Genomic DNA, 19,042 nt, shown 5'->3' on the forward strand with positions numbered 1-19,042 from the left:
CAAAAGCTTTTTTGTCCACTGAGTTTTGGGTTGTGGCATTTAGAACAGTGGAGGAAGGTAGCTCCTACAGTTCAGGTTTTAGCTTCAGCCCCATGGGAGTGCACCGCTTCAGAAGATCCTTCAGAGACCTATTAGGTAACTGTCATGAGGAGATATTTTACTGTACGAGGCTGAAGGTGTTTTCGTTTGTCTGTATTCTACCTTCTCTGTGCCCTCCTGAGAGTTTCATCTTTGAAATGAAACAGCAGAGACTCTTTGCTTCTGTGGCATCAAGAGGAGAGGAAGGAATCAGTCTGAGGCCGATGGGACATGAAACCATTTAAAGTCCCCCATTACAATTTAAAAAAAACAAAAAAAACGCCTGAAAAAGTCTCCTTCTGACCAGTGAATTCTTTGTTCTAAATCAGGGGTCCCCAAACTTTTTTCTTGTGAAGGCCACATAATTGTTTTTGTCTCTGATGTGGGGCTGGGGTCGGTCTGTAGGCTAACAGAAAAAGTTTAACAATCACAGTCAAAATGTGAAGATTTACGGTTTCCCAGAAAGCCACACATAGCCAAATTCAAAAAAAATCATTTCTGTAATCTTCATAGAAGAAAAATAATAAAACATTTTAAAACTTAGATATATAGCATTACCTGTGTTAATACTAGTGTGAATGCTGTAGGCTGAATTTGGCTGCTGAAGATGCTAGTGCTGATAGCTGAAAACACTAAAGCTAATAGCTGAAAATACTGAAGCTTATAGCCAGCTAAAATATAAGCAAAATGCCGAATTAGCCTAAAAAACAAACAAACAAAAATTCCAAAATTCTCCTCTCCCGTCATAGTTCAGACTGCAGAAGGGTGGAGGAAAAAGTCACATTCTACATGGTTCTCGATCTGCATTTCTGGCAATATGTGGGGGGCCGGGCCAAATATGGAGGGGGGCCTGATCCGGCCCGCGGGCCATAGATTGAGGACCCCTGGTATAAATAAACCCACAGTCTGTCTATTTTCTGAATCACATTTTTATTTTGCCATTTATGAAAATTATTTGAAGTTTTTGGGGCTAGCGCTAATGGTTAGCGCTCTCACCTCACAGCGAGATGTTGGTTCAAATCCCTGCAGGTCGTTTCTGTGTGGAGTTAGACGCAATCCGAATTCTTCCCTTCTCCCAACCCTACATTTAACCCTCCAAACGGAGAGTTATGAAAAATAGTTTCTTTGAATTCATAGGTCACTTTCGCTCGATGGCATCACCAATTAGCCTGGAGTTTCCAGCGCTCGAATAGACATAACAACATCAGTTTTATAACTTTAAAAAGGTCATGCTACAACTAAAAGTCATGACTTATGTTTGAATATAAACTTCTGTGGTTCAGAGCGCACCTACATGAAGAAAAGTGATTTTCCTCTGCGGTAAACGCGGTTTACCCTCAAGACGGAGGGCTTTGTGTCCTTCTGCTCGCTGGATAGGATCTTAAAAAAAATATATTTCAGACCCCACTTCAACTGCAAATGCCCCTACAAATGGAGGGGTGGGGGGAGGGAGAATGGGCCTTGGTTTTTGGACCCTGATTGAAGGGATTGATCGGGTTCTGAGGAAGTTTTATGCTTTATCGCTTACTCTTTTTCCACCCTTCCTTCTTTAGGCGTCATATTCCACGTCTTCAGCTGTGACACTTTCAGCTCCTCCTGCTGTAAACAGTCATTAGCTGTTGTGCCACTAAGGCTTGAGAGAGCTTTGTCACAGTCAACCATGAATTAAGAGGGTTTGAGGCTTATGCCGCTGTGTGCAGTTCAGCTGCACTTCCTTGCAGAAATGAACTTCACCTCCTTTTATTTGGTCATTTGAGATAGTTACTAAAGCTGAATCTCTACTAAGAGCAAATATCAACTATGTGGCACAAATATGTCATGGGAGCATTCTCCAGTAAATGTGAAGTGTCCTCTCTGTAAGCTGCTCCCCTGATGGGCTGGTGTGGCCTTCATTCTGCTCAAAAAATAAGGGGGAGGGGCATGGACAGGAAGAGCACTGAGGAAAAGATGAAGGGATGCAGTTTAGTTGTCTGCGCCTTTAAGAATCCTCGGGCCATGTTGGGAAAGTCGCCCAGTCCTTTTCTCATGACCCCTGAGCGAGGCGGCGTGCCTTCAGGGTCCATGCGGGACGAGGAGAGGACGCGGAGCAGCCAGAAGCTGACAGCCCCCCGCTCCGCCGCACGACCCCCCCTGACATCCACTCTGTCTGCGCTCACCTGCGCACGCCGCACGCCGCTGTTTTTGTTATGACAGTACAAATGACTTCATTCATGCAAATGTCAGCGACTGTCTCCAAGCGGCGTGTCACACGTCAGACAGAACTTTCCCACAGTTCATCCCACTTTGAGACTAAAAATATGAATGTTTGTGAAAACTTAAAAATAGGAGCAAGTCACTGAATGTGGGGCAACTAAGCAAACACCCGGCGGCTGAGCTGGTCACGATTTAGAGGTCAAAGCCATTAAAAAGAAAAGTTATCATGTACTTAAATCCCAGCATGAACCTAAGGATAAGACTTTAAGCCAGATAACAATTAAATTAACCCAGGGTTTACCTGGTGAGATGAAGAATGTGACCTCACTGTTCTTGTTGGACCACTTCTGTGAGAAACTTCTGATTATTTTATTATATATAATTCTATAAATGGTTTTGATCTAATTGTGTATTTAGGGAAAGTCCGTTGGTTTGGACCGAGTCCACTTAACTTGGTGCGGATCAAGTACTTAACATTGTGTTTGGTGTGTATCAATCAATCAATCAATATACTTTATTAATCCTCTGGGGGGAAATTCAGACTGTATTCAGACTGGCGTCTTCTGGAGATTTCGGTTTCAGACCAACGGTTGCAAACAAAAATACACAAGTAAAGATCTCTTCAAAACATCAAAAAGAAAGTCAGTAGTGGAGCTTTTTAAAATCTTTGTCAGCATAATTAACTTATTGAAACTTTGTATTTTCGACTACCAGTTTTCAAGAACAACAATTGGTACACGGTGGCGTGTTGCAAAACCGTTTCTGGCAAGAAGACGTGCCACGTGTGCTTTAACTCAGAGGATGTTAGAAACTGCAGTACTGAGGAGATATTGGGCATGAGCTACACTCTTTATGACATATAGACTGTTGGAAACAGTAAGAAGCAATGTGTATCATGTAAATTTGTTGTTTCAGTGTGTCTGCATTCACTAAACCACATTTCAGGGAGTTGTTGTGTCTCATCGTTGAACTTCACGGTAGATTAAAATACACGCTAGCTTGTAGGATGCAGCAGCGCTGAGCGAGTAACAAGACACAGAAAAGCATGTAAGAAGCGTTTTCAGCGGTGTTAAAATACACATTCTAACAACAGTCTGGTGATACAATATGTATCACAATATGTGCCTCACAATACAATATGTTTTGTGATATATCACAAGACTATACCAAAACAATTTTTCACAATTTTTTTAAGCTGAATGCGTGAGCTACTGCGCAGCTGCATTACTTTACTCGTTTTTATCAGACATGTTCTCATTCCAAGTCGTGATACATTGACTCATAGTTAATGACCCCTTGGCATCACTTTAACATTTTGGGTTTCACCAACTCACCATTTTTGGACTTGCTGGCTGTTCCAATTAAAATCAGGAGTCTGGTCATTTTGTCGTACCCTAACCCTAGCCTGGACCGTGTCTGGAACCAGTACCGGGTTAGGGTTAGGATACTGGCAGTCCCGGTACCGGACTGGTATCGATTTACAGACCGAAGGTTGGGGAGCTTTGATTTATTGTGAAAGCCAGCACCTCAATAAACGATGAAATTGGGATACCCAAAACATACATTTTTGAAGCGAGGGTCCTTAATCAAGCTTCAGTATGCAACGACTTGGGATCGAGAATGTGTTGTTTTATCCAAGACCGCTACGACTCACAGCAATCCACATTTTTATATAATACTGGCAGCAGCACAGCACAGGGTTTCAGTTTCGTACCAAGTAAAAAACGAAGACATACATGTCTCCAAATAACAAAAACGACGAGGCTGGCTGAGCATTTAACAAGCTGGTTCTCGTGAAATCTTCTTGTTGTTTTGGTCGCGGTGTAGAGCAGCTCATAGAAGCTCAGTATGCTGTGATACCAACTAGAGGTCAAGGGTTTAACTGCAAAACAAACGTAAATAAATAATAAATAATAATAATAATAAATCGATACAAGTATCACCGGATGAAATATCGTGATATATCGCCAAATCAATTTTTCCTTACACTCTTACTTTATATTTGTCCGTCGCTTCATTTCCTTTCTTACCTGTTCACAACACTTTAATTTGGCTACAGTGCCTCTTTTGATACAGTTGTTCCGCTCCGAGAACAAATTGTATTCAGACTGAATAATTTCAGAGCCAACTGAAGCTCAGTCCTATTGGAAACTAACCGAGATCACCTCAAAGGAGCGGTCCCTGGTCCCGGACCAGAGTCTGTTTTGGTGTGTTCAGATTGAAATTGTTTTCTGGATTATCGAGGAAAACGCACTCTGGTTCACTCCACAGCAGTTTCTACTTTGGTCAATTCCACCCTCGGCATATCTAAGTCCACGGTTTCTCCTGTCATTCCTTGGCTTGCGTCTCCTCTGCTTTACTCATGGCTTAGTTAGATAATTTTTTCTTTTGGCTTTATTTATATTTCAGTCACTTTGTTCTTGGATATTTTTTTGTCTGCAGATTGGCAAAAACTTTGCCAATTTAACAAAAAACATTGAAGTGACAACAACTTTTGAGTAGATATAGAAAGGACACAGAAGGTCAGTACAAGTGGTTTTCACGGTCTCTGCAAGAGCCTGTGAGTCATATAGTGAGTGACAGCTCTCTCTTTTCCCATCAGCGAGCGCCTAAACCTGCTCTAATCTTCTGAGGTTCCTGTTTTCCTGGGCCTTGTAATGAGAACTAGCGGGTGTAAATACATAGGATTACATGAAGCACTGGCGCTCTTGCACAGATTGACTATAGAACAGCAAACAGTCTCTCAGGCAGGAAAAAAATACACAGTGGTATGTTTCTGTCATTGGAACTGATAAATCCCTCAATCTCTATCCTCAAATGAAAATTGGTGGGTCAAAAATATGAGAACCAAAAGGCACAGACGGCTCCAATCAGAGCTCAGAGCTTTGTTCAACATCCATTTGGAATTATTCTATAGAAAGATCACATCAGTGCACAACCAAAAATGTCAGATCAAGCTCTGCAGAGACTCGATTCATTGTCTTAAGGGCCATTTGTATAGGATGCAGCATTGTCAGTGAAACAATGGGGTGTGAAACAGGAAACTAAACAAAGCTTTAGCGCTGCTTCACAAACTATGAATGCTTGATGGGAAGTTACATGATCACATCATTGCTCACTAAAATAAAACTCTTACACCCCCTAAATAACACTATAGAATGGAGCGAACCCCAGTTTAGCCCTCTGAGGCTTTACTGGGTTGACCTTGTTCAGTGAATCACGTCCACTGCCCACCTGGAAGACAAATGAAGCAAGGGAGTGCCCAACGCACTCGTTTGACTCTTCAGGAGTCTGTGGAAGATCAAACCGGACTCTTCTGATAAAGAATGAGCTGCAACAACAAGGTTTTAAACTTCTTCTCAAACCACCATGTGATACAGCAGCATCTACAATAGCCACTAGACGCCACCCGGCCAACGCGCCGACTACCATGTCGTGTCTGGAGATCCATAGTATGAGACTGAGATGAGAGCTTATCTTCCCCTGATTGTGATCAAAACAGCACGGCTCAATCTGGAGCAAGCCGGCTTTCATAGATGATGGAAGGATGGCGATTGTTTTTTTTTTTTAATTTTCAATGCTACACAAACAGCATTTCAGAGGAAAAAGTTGAAATCAGGTCTTTCTGAAAACTGGACAAGCGGTTTTAGATCAGGCCACATTACAACAGTTGCTCCGTTTTCCACCTAGATAACATTCAAACACATCAAGAGAGCACCTAGCACTGCTTACTTTCAGAATGAAAGGATTCAGGAAAAAGGGAACTCTGGTCCTTGTACTTCAGGACAGGAGAGCAATTTGATTTAAGCAGATGGAATAAATCACATTATCAGGCCTAAAGAGGCTTGAAGCCATTATCACATTGGCTGACCTTAACGAAACTGCATGTAATGATTTTAATGGGTTAATCAGATTAAGACTGTTAGAGAAGCTGAATATGAAGAATGACTTTAATGAGGTCGCAAATTAGGTAAAATAACCCTGAATTTGTAGCTGCTGATGGGTTTGTGCTGCCTCTCCTCATGTTCGTGTCAGGTGCTTAGAGTTTTGGTGCCAATCTCTGCCCATCTAGACATTGTTGTTATTGATTAATTAGATTGAATTAGAAATGTTTTATTTTAAGTGATCAGAAAGAATTGCTTGAAATGTTTAAAGTAATGCCAAACATATGATAACTAGACATCAGCTGATAAATTACTTGAAAGGGAGTTGGGGGAAACAAACTTATATAATCCCACCCCAGCTCTATTTGACCATTTTCTTTACATGATTATCATTATCCAGTTCATAACTTATGATCAGATATTTATATCTTTCCTACCTTGATTCAGGTCATTAAGAATCTGTAAGTGACAATGAATCACATGGCTATGTAGGTCGATATTTAGTGGAACTAACTTGGCTCCACTCGGTTTTTCTCGGCCTACAGGTGGTTAGTTCTCTATATTGCAGAATTACTACTTTTACTACTTTTTTTGCACTAATTCTGTAAGTCTTTATTCAAAACTGCCCAAACTTTCATTTTGACATGTGAAGCCTAAAAATAGCAACAGTGCCAGGAAGGGTCAAACTTCTTACACTTTTGATTAGGGATGTGCCAAAATATCAATATTGCGATATATCGCGATATTTAGTCCTGCGATTGATTCTCCATGGGTTTTCAAGTATCGATCTTTTATTTTCATTTGAAGAGGCTGTAAAATGTTATATTTGTCATCCTTTGGTGAGACGTGGAGGTAGATAGGGGCGTGTGTTGAAAGACTGGTAGACAGATCATTCCAATTCAATTGTTGTCAATGTTTGTCAAAGACAGTATTTCTGATGCTCAAAAGTGTGTATTATTTGTTGCACAAAATTAGAGTTGTTTATTATGATTGTCTACGGGCTAAAAACAAAAAAAGGGGGATATATTTTCCAAAAAATATGTTTTTTTCTATACAATCTGAGTTATTACAGATGATTTTTACCAATTATCATAGTATCGCGATATCATTGATATTGTGAGCCATGTATCGCGTATCGTATCATGAGGTACCCAGTGATTCCCAGCCCTACCTTTAATGTAAAGAATCGGGCTACAGCTAAGAAGCATATCAAGTATATCTGAAACATCTGAGTCTGTGCAGGAGGAGATTAAGAAGGCTGATGAAAAGCTAAATGATAAAAAGTGGAAATGCTGTGAGAGCTACGGAAGCCTAAAACGGCCTGCACTCCACAAAAGATGTTTTTAGTCTATTTTTATTTATTAGTGGATTTATGCTCTTCAAACGTCCTAATTCAGTCTCGTGCACGAGCCTCTCTCTTAATTTCCCCCAAAATCCCGAACGAACATTGACAGATTGACAGAATTCAGGCCTTCAGAGCGTTTCCGCATGGTGCGTTCACTGAGCTCCGGACATCAGCAGCAAAACAAAGCAGGTTATCCGAGAAAACATTGAACATCAGGACTGATCCATTCATAATCAATTAATTAAATAGTGTCGACATTTTTTCTAAAAAACTGCTTTGTTTTCCTGAGGATTGTATAGAAATGACAAAAGCACAGTAGCAGATTGAGTTGGGCTGAGTGGCTGTTTGGGTCTGCTAATGTCCAGAGTTCAGTGAACACATCATACTCAGATTCTGGTCGGCGCTGTGATCTGTCAATCAGCCTGTTCTGAGGTTTGGGGGACATAAAGGGAGGAGGGCTGGTGGATGAGACGGACTGAAGGCGTTTAATGAGCGTAGACCCACTAATAAAATAATAAAAGACAATAGACTAAAACAGGTTTTGGTGTTCTGCTGTTTTTTCTGGCTAACCACAAAATAAAGAGACTTAAAACAGATGAATTCTCTGCTTCTCCGTGCGGGAAAATACACTTCCTTCTTTGTTATTGATTATCTCGTCATCAGAAATTGATGTCTGTTTTCTCGTTATAACAAGTTATTATAAAAAAATAAAAAAAAAAATAAAAAAAGCAGGGCAGGATGTTTTCGGCTTCCGTAGAGAACAAAAAAATATTTAAAAAAATAGAAGCCAGAACTTGTTTTGTAGCAAACTGAAAGAAGTTCATCGATCTGTTTAAATTCTGGTACCTGAAAAACTAAAATTTGAAAAAAATTGGTCTGTATACGATAAAATTCACTGAAACTCCTATTATTTTTAAATGTATATGTGTTTGATGTTTCCAGCGCCCTGTGACTCAAACCGTGGACTTTTCTTTAGTATCCTGATTGTTGTCAGGTTGCTGACCTTTTGCACATTTCAGTCTGCTCTGATTATCACAGCCAGCAGGACGGTATCGCTGCCATCTTGAAATGCCGGTGTGGCATGACGGTCAAACGGAACTATTTCTCAGGTATTACCCCGGGGAGTAACTGGAGAGTCGGAGGGTTGCTTACGTCAGTTCTTCCATGTTTTGGCAACAAGGGTCAGAAACTCACACAGCCTGTATGCAGTCCAGAAAACAGGGAAGTGGGACCCTGCATGCCTCACTGGGCCCGTCTGCTGGAAGTACCGAGCACTCACCTGAACAGACAGACCCCCTTCTCCAAAGCTGAAGGAGGGGGTCAGTTTCAACCTTAATAACAGCTGCTGACAGAAATGTCAAAGAGGAAGGTGAAGACAAGCATGAGGAAAGAATTCCTGAGCAGGACCAAAGCAATCCGGATCTATTTGACCTCTAGCGGCTGACCTATTTAACGTACTTTTAAGAATTTTCTTTAGAAAATTCTCACTGACTTTTGTAAAACTTAAAAAAAATGACTTCACACCCTCACTGTGCTTTTGAAACACTCCTGCAGCGGCACCGTGTCCCACTTTCTGAACACAAGACAAGGCAGGCCAAAAGTAGGATGCTACTGTACATCAGTGGAAGTAGGAGTTTAATACATGCTGCAGAGAGGGACCACTGAGCCAATGTTGCAGCGGCTATAAAGGGATTATTCCTCCCTGGGAGACATAATCATGTGTAACACACTTGTTTCAAATCCGGTGGAAGACAAACAGGTGTTTGAGCCTTAAATCCATCCCTCTTCTGGCACACTTTTAAGACAGAATCTCATCTTTCATCTGGATCTGACAGTGTCAGTCGGTGTAGGGTCAGGACTAGACACTTTCCATTTAACAAAGTCAAGCAGCCGGATCGGATCAGAATGAAACACGCGCAGACTCACCTGACAGTTCCCACAGACACAGCACTGAGAGCAGCGCAACTTTCCGGCAGCCCTCCATGCTGACCCGCTCAGGTGTTCCCGTCCTTGGGGTTCTGCCCCGCTCCTCCTCCCGGGCGCTCCCCGCCGACACGCTGGCCGGGAAGGCAACGGACGCGTCAGGTGAGGAGCCGCGGATGCTGAGCGGAAGCGGGAATGCGAGCGACCTCCGTGTCCGCGCGCGATCCTCACCGGCTGCGAGTTCAGCTGTGAAGTTATCAGCTCCACGGGAGGAGGCAGAGAGGAGCGCGCGGAGGAGGAGGAGGAACCGCACCACCCTCCGCTGCTCGTGCGCGCGCTGTCACATCCACGCACGCACAGTCCCGCACTCTGAGACAAAACGACCAAGATAAAACAACCGATCACTATAATATAATATAATATAATATAATATAATATAATATAATATAATATAATATAATATAATATAATATAATATAATATAATATAATATTACAGATTACATGGCTTTTCATTATGTTACATAACATTACATTGTATTTTATTACCATTGATATATATCAATGTTTATTACATTGCATTATATTATATTAGGTTACATTACTTTTAAATTGCATTAAATTTTATTACATTTTATTACATTATATTAGATTCAATTAAATTAGATTACATTACTGTCATGATTCAACCATCAGCCCTCACTTCTGTCCACCAGAGGGAGCCCTCGCCAGAGTTTTAACCTCGACTGCCTCACTACAAGTCCCATCAGCCACCTTCCTTCCAGCACAGCTGATCACCATCAGCTCATCAGTACCCTCCAGCATTTAAACAACTCCCAGCCACTTCTATTTTGTGAAGTCTTGTTTTGCTTAGCAGACATTCTGAACGTTATTATTCCTAGTTACCTCCTCTGTGCCTTGACCTTTGCCTGTTTTCTAGTTAATCCGCCTCGCCTGTGTGATTTTGACCTTTGCCTGGATTTCGACTATGTATTATGTCCTGCCCATGCTCAACTTCAGTAAAACGTTTGCACATGGATCCAAAAGACTCCGTCCTTCGGTTACAATTACATTCCATTACAATGCATTAAATTACATTATATTAGATAACTTTACATTTCTTTACAATACATTATATTGTATCACATTTCATTACATTACATTTTATTACATTGCATTTATATATCAAACATTATACTAGATTACATTACTTGTCGTTACATTACATTTTGTCATATTATATTATATTATATTGGGTTGAAAAAAATCGATTAATCAATTTGAATCAATTTAAACTTAATAGATCAATAATCAATTCACAAAAGATATAAATTGATTTTGCACTTTAAGGTAAAGTCTGCTAGCTTGATGCTAACATTCAATATAATTTCCCATAGGACGGCTAATGCTAACGCTTGATTGATCTAGACACACATTGCTGACTAAACTCACATGCACTAATTTTTCCAAACTCTTTTGAGGAAATATTTTTTACAGTAACTATTTGTGGTCTAAAATATAATTTTTTTTCCTTATACTGTTGTCTTCTTCTTGAATAAAGTGTACTTCTACAGTGTGATCGCCACCTAGTGTCCAAACTGAAACATCCTCCAGGAGAAGCAGAACAATGTTTCCAATGTTAATGATCTGAACATTTTTGTTAGAACTTCTCCTTTAGAGAATCCATGTAATCCATGCAATCAAAACATTTTTTTATTGCACTTGCCCTATTATTTTATTTTTATCTATTATATTGTTTGTATTATTGTTATTCTTTTTCCAAGGGTTATCACACCAAACTAAACCATGCCACATTACACTTAGACTTTGACGTCTAACCGAAGCAGAAAGCCGCAGTGGTGAACCCAGCGCAGTGCCCACTACCCCACAGCCCAGAGAAGAGGACGACAACCTCACACTGTAAACATGTTGTGGGTTGTGGGAAATGCAGACAAACATTCCTGTCAAGGAGCAAAGCCTGAATTTAAAAACTCAGTAAGTCAAAAAAAGCAGATCAGCTTCTGTTTTACCATTTTTATTGAAACACCTTAAAGTCAAAACGTTTTGCTTTGCTGTTATTAATGTTAAATGTTTTAAAGGTTCATCCTTTCATTGATATTTCTAATAGACTCTCTTCAGCCTGTCCAGGCGTTTGCTTCAGGAACTTGAACCATGTTTTGACTTGAAGTTTTGTGCCTCATAATCTTCGAGTAACTCTGACATGGAGCTCGTTTTCAGAAACCTCTGTGGGAAACAGCGGCTTGAACCAATCCTGAACTGTGGGACACGGTTTGGTCGAGAGCAGCTAAATCCTGGTCCTTGAGCTCCTTTGCCTGCACGATTTCCATGAGCCCTCTCTCTGTTAATTCGACTCAGGTGTTTCCATTCTGATTGACTGAACACACCTGATCCAAATAGAGAGCAGGGAGAGGTGCAGGGAGAGCTGGACGCAGGCAGGGTGGTGGATCTCGAAGATACTCCAGTTCTTGTTAGAATCCACTGCTACCCCAACAAAACCTGGTTAGGCTAACATTAAAAGACCTCAAGCTCACAGTAAAAGTCTGCAGGATTCCTTGGACTCAAAATGCCTTTTTAGTGTTTTTAGTGTGGTGACTAGAAGCTGGAACAAAGCTGCAGTGAACACACCTTTATGATGTGTTTACGGATGAAACTGGAGACATCAGTGTGGATCTGTTCCATAACAGGATGGAATCATGAAAGGAGCAGTGCATGCTGGACAGATTGACACATTTTTAATTTAGTTGAAGTTGCTTTTTTGTGATTGTTTGGAACTTTTCAGTTCAATAATTACAAGAAAAACAAGACTTTGTTTTTATGTTGTTCTATACATTAGTATTTGAATTTAGAGTTGGAATTTTAAAAGCTGCCAAACTCTTTTTTTTAGACTGTGACATTTAAAGAACAATACAACTTTTTAAGAAACAGACTATTCACATGTTACTTTCTAAATGTGATTTGGTTAATCACTTTGAAAGCTGGCAAAAAGTGTACAGTATGACATCTTATTGTGTTCCCAATATTAATGATAATTCTTTTTAATGTTTTGGAGTTTATGGATTTAAGTATTACAGTTGAAAGAGCTGTTGGAACATCAAGCTGTCCCACATTTTTGAGATGTGCCACATTCAGGTAAAATGGAGCCAACTGATCAAATTGAGTCCTCAAACTTCAAAGTGAAATGAAGAGGCTTCATGGTGGGACAGTGGTTAGCTCTTTAACCTGACGGAGAGAAGAACCTGATTCAAATCCCAGCTGGGATCTTTCTGTGTGAAGTTTGTATGTTCTCTCTTTACAGACGTTTTTATTGGAAATAGTCAGAGCTAGCCTTCAATTGACCTTTAACAAAGGAGCTCCAGTGTTTAAGTTCTTTGAATTGTTATAACTTTTCAAACAATGTAATTCCAAGGGCGCTCACCATCCTCACAATCTACTGGAATTACGTTGATCGTGTATGTTAAAGATTTTGTGTTCAAGCGTCACCGGTGACGCCTAGAGCTGCCACAAATGATTATTTTAATAATCGACTAATCACCCATTTTTTTCCCAATTTGTTGACTAATCAGGTCATGCACAAAGTGGATGTAAAGCACACGTCTTAACCATCATTAAACTAACTAAAAACTAGATACATTCACACTAGCATTATCGCAGATAGAATGTTATATGAATTTGGCCACAAAAGATGCTAAAGACGATACCTGGAGATGCTGATAGCCAGCTAAAATATTAGTTAAAGGCCAACTTAGCCTAAAAAATAAAAAAAAGCCTAGCCATAACAGTTAGCATGTAGCTGAAACATTAGCTAAGCACAAAATAGCCTAAAAAACTAAAAAAGACTAAATTAGCCAAAACAGCTAACATGTAGCTGAAATATTAGCTAAACTCCAAAATGGCTTAAAAAAACCTTCATAAATACCAAAATAGTCCAAAAAGCTAGCAGAATGCCATTATAACTTTCAACTTTACAACACTCTGACTAACCGACTATTAAATTAGTCATCGACTATTTTAATAGTCGATTAGTTGTCGATTAGTCGACTAATCGTGGCAGTCCTAGTGACGCCCCAGGTGTTATGAAGAAAAACGAATACATTCAGTTATAATCTGAAATTATTTAATACATGGTATACAAGAAATATTACAGCATCAAAAACACGATTTTCATTGGAGTCTTTAAAGGTTTCTGAAAAATCTGCAATAATAAGAATCAGATTAGTTCCATGGAAAATAGTTCTGAAAGCTTTATTTGAACAATAAAGACAATATTTACAATAGATAATGAGCTTCTTTTCCTGCTGCAAGAGCTTCAGTTTCAGGTTCCCTGTGAAGCTCAGTCTGTTCTGCAGGTTCTGTCCTGTTCCATCATGTATGAAGAGCTATGGGTCTGAAGAAAAAAATAAATAAATCAAACAGACTGGACTCAGTTTGACATGAATTCCCAAAGGGCGCTCACCATCCTCACATAAAATATGGACAACTGAAATTGCAGCTCGCTCAGTCGCCTCGGCAGCAAAGGTGAGGCTAATTCAGGTGGACTGCTCAATTATGAGAGGTGAACACAGGTTACTGAGTGATTAAATTCAAAGAAACAAGTCCCAGCTCAAGCAGGAATAGAAGGTCACTGTGTGACTTCCTGCTATATTGTTGCTTCCATTTCGTCTGCTATATTCAGATAAATGTGCCTCTTCTTGTTGAAGATTGAGCTCTGCAAACATTAAGAGCAGCTTGGTAAATATTCTCCTAATGTTCTGCATGGTTGCTTCTCACTGAGGTGACAGTCATCCCACTTGTGCCTCCATTTATTTTGAAAAGCAGAACAGGCCAGAGAACCTTCCAGAATACAGGAATCTGTGTCTGTGTTCCTGCTCATCTGATACTTCCGTCTCTGTATTTGATCCGTTACAAAGAGGAGAGCTGAACAAACATAGCTCCTCCTGCAGGCCCTGTCCTGATTCTCATCCGGTCCTCCTCTATCGATATTTTTCCTAAATGCTGCTGAGATCTCACAGGACAGGTGAGAGTTGTGAGGCAGCGACTCAGCTGGGTCCTTCATGCTGACAGAGAAAAGTTTCAAACAAGAGTACAAATATTAATCTTAAGTTGGTATCGACTATCGATATTTTGTATTGATCCGCGTAGCACCAAAACACAGTCAGGTCAGAGCTGCATGCTTTTAAAGTGGTGGAAACACTTCAAAGAACTAGTATTTTTATTGATTAAATAAATAGAAATTGGTCTTGCCTATTTAATTTATGCGGCCCGTCTGAGCACCCTTACCAAAAATAAGTATACTCAAATTTAAGTATACTAGTTCAAAACAAAAATCATGATAGTATGCGATTAGTTCACTTCTGAGGTACTTATTAGAGATAAACTTTAAAAGCTCTTAAGTTCATGTTGTGATGAAGAGGCTGAGACGTTTGGATCCATGTGTAAACGGTTTAATGCGTAAGGACAAGACGTGAACATGGTCAGAGTCCAGGCCAGGGTCAGAACACAGGTCAGTAAGGAGGCAAGAGTCGAGGAAAGGAGAAACTGCTCAGACTGTAAGAAATACAAGACTCCACGCTGGAGTGGGTTTCTATGCCTGGTAACCATGACGATGATGATGAATAGCCGAGCAGGAAGGAGTTCGTGATGATGGCTCATGGGAGTTGTAGTGAGGAGCCAGAACTCTGGTGAGAGCTCCCTCTGGTGGTTAAAGGTGGGAGCTGACATGTTAAGTATTTGGATTATACTTAGAAATATGCTACAAGTCTAAATATATGTAGCCTATATTTCTCATTGTCTTAAAAAGCATTAAAAGTGGAGTAGATGTATTCATTTCCAGTATATTAAAAACATATTTTAATACAGTAATCAGTAAAAGTTTATTACTTAAGTAAAGCTACATTAGATATACTTCAGTGTGCATTCATAAACTTAGAGTTTATTGCCAGTAAACTAATACAATACCAGAAAGGTTACTTTAAGTATACTTCTAAGTATACTTTTTTTAAACTAAAAGTGAGCCAATTTAGTCTTAAGATGTGTACTTGTTAGTAAACTGCCAATATACTTTTTAACTGTATTTGGTACACGTTGGGAAATATACTTTTCTATACTTCAGAACACTTTAAACATATACTTGAAGTATACGTATTTTAGATAACGGTAGTTTTGTCCAAAAGTTCCGTATTTTCACCTTAATCATGAGTCTGCAGCCTGCGGCTCCAGAGCCGCGTCTGGCTCTTCTACCGCTCCATTGTGGCTCTCTGGTTAAAGAAAAATACAAACTTTTAGTTTTATAAAGTCACTGTAAAGTAAAGTAAAGTAAAAAACAAACAAACACGTCAAATAACTTATCACTTCGCGGGCCTGTAAGGACAGTAACCACAGGGGTTCAGTAATTAAGAATTAAACATTTTGACAAATGTATTTTTTTAAAGAGTTGGTTCAAAAAATATTGTTAATTAGCTCTGTTTTAATTTTGAAAAGTTACATTTATGAATTTCTGGCTAAGACGCATTAAAAGCATTTACATATATATATATATATATATATATATATATATATATATATACAATGATATTATATATATTTTATATAAATTATATATTTAATTGCTCACATTACACTAGATTTGCTCCGTCGAGATGATCCTATGTGACACAGGAAGTCTTTTATTTTGAAAGGAAGCCCTGTGAACCTCTGTTAAAAAATATAAACTGCTTGTTATTTGGGAAAAAAACTGTTTTCTCTTAAATTTTGTTATATTTATGCCAAAAAATACTAGTTTATTTATACTTATCATAAAAATAACAATGCCCTGAGACAGACTGGCGACCTGTCCAGGGTGAACCCCGCCTTCGCCCTTCAGTAGCCGGGATAGGCTCCGGCACCCCCGCGACCCCGAAAGGGACAAAGCGGTCAAGAAAATGGATGGATAAAAATAACAACATAAGTACAAAGTCTTATTTTCTTAAGGATGTGTGGCTCCTACTGGGTTGTGGTCGGTGAGAAATCGACCCAAATGTCTCTTTAAGTGTTAAAGGTTGCAGACCCCTGACCTAAACACACAAACAGTGTTGAGCATTCGTTCTAATTAAGTCTTTTTTCTTCTGTTAAGGCAAACTTTCTTTTAATGCCTAAAGATTATCAAATCAAACAGTATTTCAAGGTTTTTAAATGATTTTCCTTTTAGACTTTTGGGGCCTTTTCACTTGTTTTCAGTCCAGTTCTTGATTCCGACCATTTTCAGGCGATTGTGTTCTTTATTTTTTTAAATTTCCTTCATTTTCTTTTACTGTTATTCAGTTATGGTTCATCCATTGAGTTATTTTATTCCCCATTGAATCATTTATTGGCAAAAAAGACTTAACAAGTAAAAAAAGCAAGAGAAGTTTTTCTGAAAGGTGATCGGAAGGGAAACTCCAAAAAACTCCTTCAGAAGCTCATAAATACTGGGAATTCTTGGGCTTTCTATAAACTTAAGGGGTCGATCTAGGCCGGAATTTTCCACTTTGCTTTTTTTTTGTAGATAAATTATGTTTTGGATTGCAAGACATCAACAAAAACTCCATTACAATTCTGCAAAAAGGAAGTTCCAAGGTCCATAGCTTTCAGCTTCATGTAGAATCTGAGGTTCAAACGTCCATCAGAAAAGCAGGACTGCACAAGTAGAAATTAAATTAAGATCCACAACCAAGAAACCATCACAATTATGTAAATCGGAGCGTGTTCCCTGCACCCCTGAACCACAGCGACAGAACTTTTATCTGTAGATATGCAAATATTTCAGACATCAGCCTGACTGAAAGATTTGATGTTTAGAAAAATCAACATTTGTAAGAAGCTGTTAGTTAGTAGCTTTTTGGAATATAAGTACTTCTTTTGGATGCAGAGGAAAGCTTGGTGGATGAATGAACTGTCTCAGTGATGTGGATGAAGGTTTCCTGCAGACTGCAGAGACGCCGTGTGGTTTTCTGGAAATTATCATTCAGCACAAGTTTCAGGTCAGAATTTGCACCTGCGTCTCTGGACTGCAGATCAGAGGGATCAGTACGGAAACAGAGCTGGAGCATCCTGGCCATTTCATTTATTCTATTTATTCTTAAGATTATATAGTTATGTTCGGGGCAGGGAAAGAAAATCAAAGACCCATAAAGACGGTTGTTCCTTTGTCAATTGTTGTACATTTATCAAATTGGTTTCATCTGTGTTTCTGTGTCATCTTGTTCCTCGTGTTTATTCAGTCTGGTGTTTGCATGTGACTCTAAAACTTTAAATGTGACATCTAATGTCAACTGGTTCCACTAATATAACATTTTGTGATCATTTTATTGAAAAACTCGTTCATTTTTCTGCCTAATGTTTCATTAAAGAAACATTCTTGGGTTTCTGCTAATACTGTCACTGTCAAAGAAGTTGTGGCCGTGTGTCGCCATCTTGTGGTCAAATTGGAGAATGACATATTTAATCTCAAATGTGACATTTTTGTATTTTTTTATTTTTTTTTATTTGCAATAGTAGTAAACTTCTCTGTTCCTCTCCTCAGTGTTTATATAAAGTTATGACAAATTCTCAAGTGTAGTGAACTTAAAGTGGGACTGTGAGCTGGGGGAGGCTTTGGTCAGTGGTTAGGGTGATCTTTTTGGTTGATTTAGAAAGATATTTTGTCTGGAACCTGTTCAGATATGGTACAGTGTAAAATTTAGAAGTGTATTAGTTGACTAATTGACTATTAAAATAGTTGATTACTACTTTAATAGTCGATTACTAATTTAATAGTCGATTAGTCGTTACTTTATATTATATGGAGTCAGAGTGTAGTAAAGTTGAAAGTTCTAATGGCATTCTGCTAGCTTTTGGGACTATTTTGGCATTTATTAAGGTTTTTTAAAGTTATTTTGGAGTAGCTAATATTGCAGCTACATGCTAGTTGTTTTAACTAATTATGGATTTTTACATTTTTAGGGTATTTTGTAGTTTAGCTAATATTTCATTTGCATGCTAGCTGTTTTGGCTAATTTAACATTTTTTGCAGTTTTTTAGATCAACTTCAGGGCTTTTAACTGTTAATTTCAGCATCTTCAGCAGCCAAATTCAGCTTACAGCATTCACACTAGCATTATGGCAGGTAATGCTTTCTATCTAGTTTTTTGTTCTTTTAAAACTAATGATGGTTAAGATACACATCTTAAACATGCTTTACATCCAGTTTGTGCATGACCCGATTAGTTGACTAATTGGAAAAAATGATCAGTGATTAGTTGACTTTTAAAACTTGACTTGACTTTTTTAAGTCTTTACACCGTCTTGCTCCTTAGATCAGCTGATCGTATCTAAGGAGAAAGCAGCTCAAAGAGGTACAACAGTATTTTACTGCTTTAAGTATTTTATTTATTATCTTTTTTTTTTCTTATCTTGTCTTTTATTTGTTTGGTTTTCAGCACTTTTTTTAGCTGCTTACTTTTCAAAGTTGAGAAGACACTATTATCTTTTTTTTTTTTAACATGACTTTCTTAAAGGTATAAAACTGTCATGTATTTTCAAGCACTAGCTGCTACGCTCTAATGTAGCTAGCGCACCGGCGTTTATTGATGATGTCATCGAGTGGG

At 38.9% G+C, this 19,042-nt stretch overlaps 1 protein-coding gene across 1 annotated transcript in view; it reads right to left on the minus strand.

The window, feature by feature from the left end:
- Positions 1-9,736, minus strand: part of esama (endothelial cell adhesion molecule a) — a 57,743-nt gene extending 48,007 nt beyond the window's left edge. Inside the window, exon 1 of the mRNA XM_024261702.2 lies at positions 9,427-9,736. Coding sequence (XP_024117470.1) covers positions 9,427-9,484 — 58 coding nt within the window. The 5' untranslated portion in view covers positions 9,485-9,736. The remainder of the gene's footprint in view (positions 1-9,426) is intronic.
- Between the last annotated feature and the right edge of the window lie 9,306 nt (positions 9,737-19,042).

The sequence above is a fragment of the Oryzias melastigma genome, linkage group LG14, assembly GCF_002922805.2.
Source record: "Oryzias melastigma strain HK-1 linkage group LG14, ASM292280v2, whole genome shotgun sequence".
Taxonomy (NCBI): Eukaryota; Metazoa; Chordata; class Actinopteri; order Beloniformes; family Adrianichthyidae; genus Oryzias; species Oryzias melastigma.